Source organism: Pollicipes pollicipes, unplaced genomic scaffold (assembly GCF_011947565.3).
Source record: "Pollicipes pollicipes isolate AB1234 unplaced genomic scaffold, Ppol_2.1 Scaffold_6052;HRSCAF=7182_pilon_pilon_pilon, whole genome shotgun sequence".
NCBI classification, from domain to species: Eukaryota; Metazoa; Arthropoda; class Thecostraca; order Pollicipedomorpha; family Pollicipedidae; genus Pollicipes; species Pollicipes pollicipes.
Window position 1 is genome coordinate 5724560 of NW_023596805.1, and position 6515 is coordinate 5731074.

Below are 6515 nucleotides of genomic sequence, written 5' to 3' on the forward strand. Positions count from 1 at the left end.
GCGTGGCCTTGGGGCACTACTGTGTCGCCACGGCACAATATTGCTTGCAAGCTTGTTAGAGCGGGGTTACGTGACACTCACAGTTACGGTCTTGCGTTATCACGTGACAGCACTAGATTGGTGCGGTTTTCGGGTCATCAAGCATTGTCATGTTTCGGAGCTTAGTCCTACCCACTTAGAGCTGCCTTGCGTGCAATCTTTCCAACTATTCAGTTGACCAGCTTGCTTCCATTGTGACGTCATGGTCATCGTGGTAACACGATGTTTGCTGTGGTTACTTCATAATCGTCATGGTGGTGTCACCATGTAACTGTGACCGATTGACCTGCCGGAGACCAAATACTCACACGAAATCACATCCTATGCCGTAGGCTGGTGGACGGACACATCAACTTCGAGAAGTTCTGGCAACTGGCCAAGCAGGTGACCGAGTTCATCGCGTGGAAACAGGTCACGTGTCCTTTCGTCAAGGACGCCAAGGTCATACAGTACCTGATGACGGGACCCGTATACGACGAACACGGTAAGTCATCTGGTGTGGGAGACAGGACAAGTTCTGTGGTGGCACATGGCACGGGAACGGAAACGAGGTCTGCGATTGCGTTGTATGATGTCAATGCTGACAGACGAGTTGTGTCAACATCTTACGGATTCCGCTGTCTCACTTGATGCAACGTGTATTGGAAACAAGCATTCTCCCTCCCTAGGTCCTTGTCGTTCCCTTTATTGAGCTTTGGCACAGCCTAGTTGCATGACAATGTCATGCTCGTGTATAGCGGACGATGTTTCGGTTCCTGCATTCACGCGATATTTTAGCCGTACTCAGGTGTGGAATCACTCTTGATTCCTAGGCGGTGGTTAGTGGCAATCATCGCTTGCGGTGTTAGCGAAAATACGCTCATTTATCTGTAATTCAACACGTGCATCTAAATGCCAAATACTTCTCTCTGTTCACGCGTTTGCTGTATTGATTGGAAGTAGTCACCACCCATTGCTTAACCAGTTCTGCAAATGGTTGCAATGGATAGAAGTCACAAATTTACGTCAACTGGTTAACACCGTGGACTGTAGTGGAAGATGCCCCTGTCCAAACAGACCACAAATGTCAGCTCCTATATTTGAGATACCAAACCTTTGAAATAGTGTTATACCACCTACAGTCATGCACCGCTCATGCTAAGCTGCCGTTGCGTAAAACAATAAAATGACGTTCGCATTCTTCTTAGAGCTAATGCGTTGTTGTGCTGCGACGTTTTCGTGATTTGTGATGCATTTTCCTCCTCCGTTCTAGCGCTTTGGCTCGCGTCATATGAGTGTGAGCATCCCGAGAACAGCTTCGAAAAGGATCGACTCAAAGTTCTCAAGTAGGTATCAATGCAGCTGTGCTGCTGTAGTCTTCCTCTGTTGAGAGGATTGGTTTGCCCTCGGGTGTTGACATTTACAACAGTTTGCTGCGTGAGAGGTGCGGTCCCAAGAATATGTTGTTGTTCGCTCAGCAGATCATTGCGTTTCTGCCAAATGTCTCCAGATGATGCGTGATGGATGTTCTCATCCTCGAAGGCTTGCCGTTTTAAGCAACAGATTGGTTTCCTGGAGTTTTAAACATATTTTCGCATAAGAAGTTTGAGCGGAGATTGCGAATTTAAGTCTTGGCAAATGTGCATCTCCACAAAACTTTTCGGACCATATATCAATTACGTTAACACATTTAAATGGGGTCATTCCGCCGCTCCCGCGTTCTGCTTTGTGAAAACCGCGCCAGGATAGTTTCAGCTGGTGTTTGATCAGCTTCATCAGTTTCCCTGCTAATTAGTCTGATCGCACACGCTGAATATTCCAGATCAGAAAACAATGCGACTTAGCGAAACAAGATGGCCGACGCTGCAGCCGGCGGTCGCGTGACGCGCCGCGTGACGTCACTGGAGTACAAACGTCGCCGCCTGGCCGACCTCAGGAGTGATTCTTTCCCAAAGCGTTGCCTTGGACACGTGCGCGCGGGTTGCGGCTGTGAGCGGTGATTGGCTGCGCCGCTCAGTGGAGCTGCCGGCGGGCCTATGAGTGGTTGTGGTCGGCTCAGTGCTCGACGCGGGACGCCCGCCGCGAATGGCGCACGTGCTTCTGCTTCGCCTGAGGTCGCTGACATTTTCGTGCTAGTCATCGGTCGTGTTTGTCGCGTGCAATACGTGCGGATGGTTTTTTGCCTGGTTTGCGCTGCCATGGAGCCCCGATGAGTCAATCGGGCAGCCTGCTGTCTGCATTCCAGCGCTGCCGACGGCCATATTGTTTGAGCGTTTGTATTTCTCAGTCGCGTTTCTGCTCGACCAGGTGCTTGGTCAGCTGGCGCTTCTGCCTGTGCTGTCCAGAACGTATTTTTTCGATGTTGTCAGTGCCAATAGACCGGGTTGTTGCCAATCCGTATGCCGTATGTCACGATTCAGTAGCGAATTGCGATCTGGAATGACACTGGAGCGGAACACACGCCAGCGGTTGCGGCCATTGACTTACAGCAAGTGAATAACAGCAGCGTTTTGTGGATGTCCCAGTTTTAACGAGCCGGATATGTTTCCAACGCGTCGGGTAGCTATGTCGACAGCTTTGGCAACGCAAGAAACGGGATTCGAAGTGTTTTGGTTGGTCTATTTTGAAATATTAGCAAATCATATTCTCGCATACCTTCCTGCGTACTGGCTTCGTATTTATCATGTCCTATGAGTGCGTCATGTCTTTAAACCTATATGCAGCGTACACGTCGTAGTGTATTTAAATTATGAGCGCGTATTAGATATACATATTTGCATTCCTTCCGCCTTGTGTTGTACCTGTGGCTGCAGTTGTTTGTGGGCTCTGCTGTCCACTCCCAGCGATTGCATACCCTTTGTCCCGTGGGAAGTAAAGCTCTTTGTTTGCGTTGTCACGGGAATCTTTTGTGAACGTTTGCAGCATTATTGGTGTCATTGCCGTGTACTTTTGTACATATTGACCAAATACACATTGCTGATTGTGATTCACGCTCTTTTGCTCCCTAGTAATGGAATACCAGCGTCCACCAACTAAACTCGTGAAAACCAGGTTTGACTTTTGTTTCTGGAATGAAGCACGCCAATTTCGATCGCCTGCTATGACGGGCTTCAGAACAACTGCACATGCTGACCGGAGCCTGTTGCGTAGAAGTTCCAACCAACCAGCGTAGAAGTTCAACTCAAATCAACGGAAACCTCGTCTTCGACTTTTGTGTCTAGCAATTTCGCTCCTTGCTGGACGGCTCTGGGTAAGAAACTGTTTTGTCGCGCGGTGATTCGAAGTTTTGCGGTGCAGATTGGCCCAAATTCATCAGCAATGCAAACTTCTGGGTGGTGAGCATAGACACGGCGTTGGTTACAACACCACACCTTCATCACGCCGACCACATAACCTTTATCAGCTTCCGGTTTCTACGGCGCTTGGGCGCCACCTACCATACGTTTGACAACGCAAACGCTTGGAACGCAACGCATTTTTGGCAACACGACACGACACGGCACATGACATAACATGGCATGACACGACACGACACGACACGACACGACAGACAGGACATAACATGACATGACACGGCTGCGTGAAAAATTAATTTCGACGCTGTGAAGTGATTGTGATAATTTTCACTGATGATTGCTTTTTCCCCAAATTTTCACGTGCGCCACATTCATAGGCTCACAACGAAACAATCGCTTCCTGGCGTGTTCGACACCGGCCTTTGTCTGTCTGGATATCCCGTGGGGGAGACCAAGAAACGATGCCTGCACAAAGCAGTTGTAATGTATTGAACAGATGATTGTCATTTATTGGTAAGTGGATTTGTGCATCGCCAACGCAACTTATTCTACCAATCTATTTCAAACATACATGCAGCGTAACATCACGTCTTACTACCACTTACACGTGCAACTGTATTCTGCCACATGAGGAGACTATGCCAGCCCTGCCAGATGGCAACTGCGGGTCGCACAAGTGCACGGCTCGCCATGCAGCCACCGTCGTGCACCCCAAAGGTCAAGAAATGCATGGTACCGAACGTTTATGAATGCAAGCGTGAATGCAAAGACTCCAGTGGCGACGATACCCCCGAAAGAACATCAGTGAGTAGCCGTAGCTGTCCAGCAGAAGATTAGTCAGCAGGTCGGGTAGGGGTGAGGCCAGGGCTCCGACCAGATAGATGGCGCCGTAAATTTGACCTACGCTCTCCTGGCCGAATGTGTCTGCCGTACCGGTTATCACGGCGGGCATTGTTCCTGAAAAGCAAAACGATATGCCCCAAACCCAAATAAGGTACATGACCTTACCAGCCCGTGACATGGCCTGTAGAGTAGATATAAGGGTGCAGAACAAACCTGTTAGGGAAAGCATGACTGGCTTGTAGCTGAATGCGTCACACAGGGATCCCCACGTTATGCTATCCAGCATTTTGCAGATGGAGGAACCCGAACCAACAAGCTCGAGGAAGCGATCGTCTTTGATGAAGGTTTGGCCAAAGGCCTTCCACAGGGATGCAACTATATCGAAGGCAAACTTGTTTAAGACATATGCGAGGAGCAGCTGATACAGCGCCATGTTTCTCAGCGCTTCTCTTAAAGCAAGGAATGTACCTTCTTTTTCAGGATTTTCCTCACTGATCACGTCGTCTGGCTCATGTTCAGTCAAATCTACGTCGGGGAGGTTGTTTTGTTCGCTGCTGCTGAGTTCCGATGAGAGGCAGCCTACATTCCGCGCTGGTGGATTATGAAGCCCGAAAACGCATATAATCTTAGAAGGCCACAAAGCCCAGCCTGCAGCAGAAACACCTTCGGAACGCGATCCAGCAGCGCCGCATCGCGGAAGAAGCCGTCCTCCTCCGTAGACACATTATCAGGGTTGATGAAGCTGGTCTGTATGGCGGTGAAGACCATGCCACTGAGACCGAAGCCGGCGGTCAATATTCCGCTCACCCTGCCCTTGCTGTTTGGGAACCACTTGCAGCCGACCAGCAACGGCACGGTGTACACCAGTCCCATTCCCACGCCGTTCATCACGCCGTACGTCATGATCACCCACATCAGGGACGTTTTGACGGAGACACTCGTCAGCGCGGTGGCTCCGCTGGCCACCACACTGCCGAGCAGTACGACGAGCCGGGGGCCGCAGCGCTCGTAGAGCACGCTGCCCGAAGCACGATAAGGCCCTCGGTCAGACTCATCATCGAGTTCACCCACACCGTCTGAGCGTAGCCCACGTCCTGACTGCCGCGTACGCGTAGGTACGATGTCAGTAGGTGGTGAGGTTGCCTATTGTGAGCATGCAACTCATGGAGAAATGCAGCAGGAAGCCGGACGACCGCCAGCACGCCACACACCGGAAGTCTGCAGATATGTTGGCCGGCCACCGGAAGTGCGGCGATTGCGGCGCCATGTTCGGACGCTCACCTATCGACATAAAAGCAAGTGCCGACATTTCACGCTGGTTGAGACAGATTTCTGGGGCTTTTCATCGGCTGATGTAAGTCATAATGCATTGTCATGGTAAGTGCATCTTCATAGGATGTTGCCGTCATATGGGATTTCTCACACTGGGAAAGGGGATGCAAAGCGTCCACGTACTTCTGTGCCCCAGTTTAACGCCCTCCCGAATCGCGGTTTGCTATAACGAGAACGAATCGGGATATATAATACTAACATCTGTCCCTTCCAAACTAAGGATAGTTGAGATTCGTGCAAAAAGACAGCAACGGTAAATTGTTCTCATTTTCGTATTTGCATCAAGTTTTTATAGTTTGTACCAGTTTTGTATCGTTCGGAAGATAGTGAGGCTCTACACTAGTTTAAAAAGAAATGCTCCTCAAAATTGAATTAATTAGGTTTGCATATCAATATGTACAGCGCTGTTGACCGTAGCAGTATTAAACATATTTGGAACGGTTTATTGGTAAATTTTAAGTATGTTTGTGTGTGGTTCTGTGCGTTTGAAGCAAAAATCGATCGTGCAGGTTTCCTTGAATGTACCGATGTCGTTCCCACCGTTCGCGATCGGTCATGTCGAACGCTTTGCCCCCCCCCCCCCCTCCGCACACCACTTTCAGAGTAAGGGTCAAAGTCATGTCTTCTTGTGTGGCTCTTGATAGCGTTGAAAAGCATACTGTCTTCGCTCAAATCCAAGCGACGAGTCACGCTGTACACGTGAGCCGTATCGCGCCTCAGACGTCGCTATCAAGTTGAGTGTAAGTCAAGAGATCTTGCTCTTGAATCTCAAGATAATCATATACAAATACAAACGTGCAGGGTAAATGTCCACCCATAAATCAAACACGGCAAAGAAGCCAGCATCGCACATAAATGGGATCATTTACCACGCAGTAGATGGCATAAAGGAATCATCAGTCCATGAGCACACAGCATCTCAATTCAAGGCATGTATGTCACTAATTGAGCAATGGACAGTGCCTTTACACCTGTCGAGACAAATTTGTCAACATTCCAAATAAACATTACACGTTTGACAAGATC

At 49.3% G+C, this 6515-nt stretch overlaps 1 protein-coding gene across 1 annotated transcript; it reads right to left on the reverse strand.

The window, feature by feature from the left end:
- Window positions 1-4736: 4736 nt before the first annotated feature.
- Window positions 4737-6046, reverse strand: LOC119104731 (L-lactate transporter-like). The gene is made up of 2 exons (XM_037228448.1): window positions 6030-6046; window positions 4737-5175 (listed from the first exon to the last, which is right to left on the reverse strand). Exons 1-2 carry the CDS (start codon window positions 6044-6046, stop codon window positions 4737-4739), a joined length of 456 nt encoding a protein of 151 aa, XP_037084343.1.
- Between the last annotated feature and the right edge of the window lie 469 nt (window positions 6047-6515).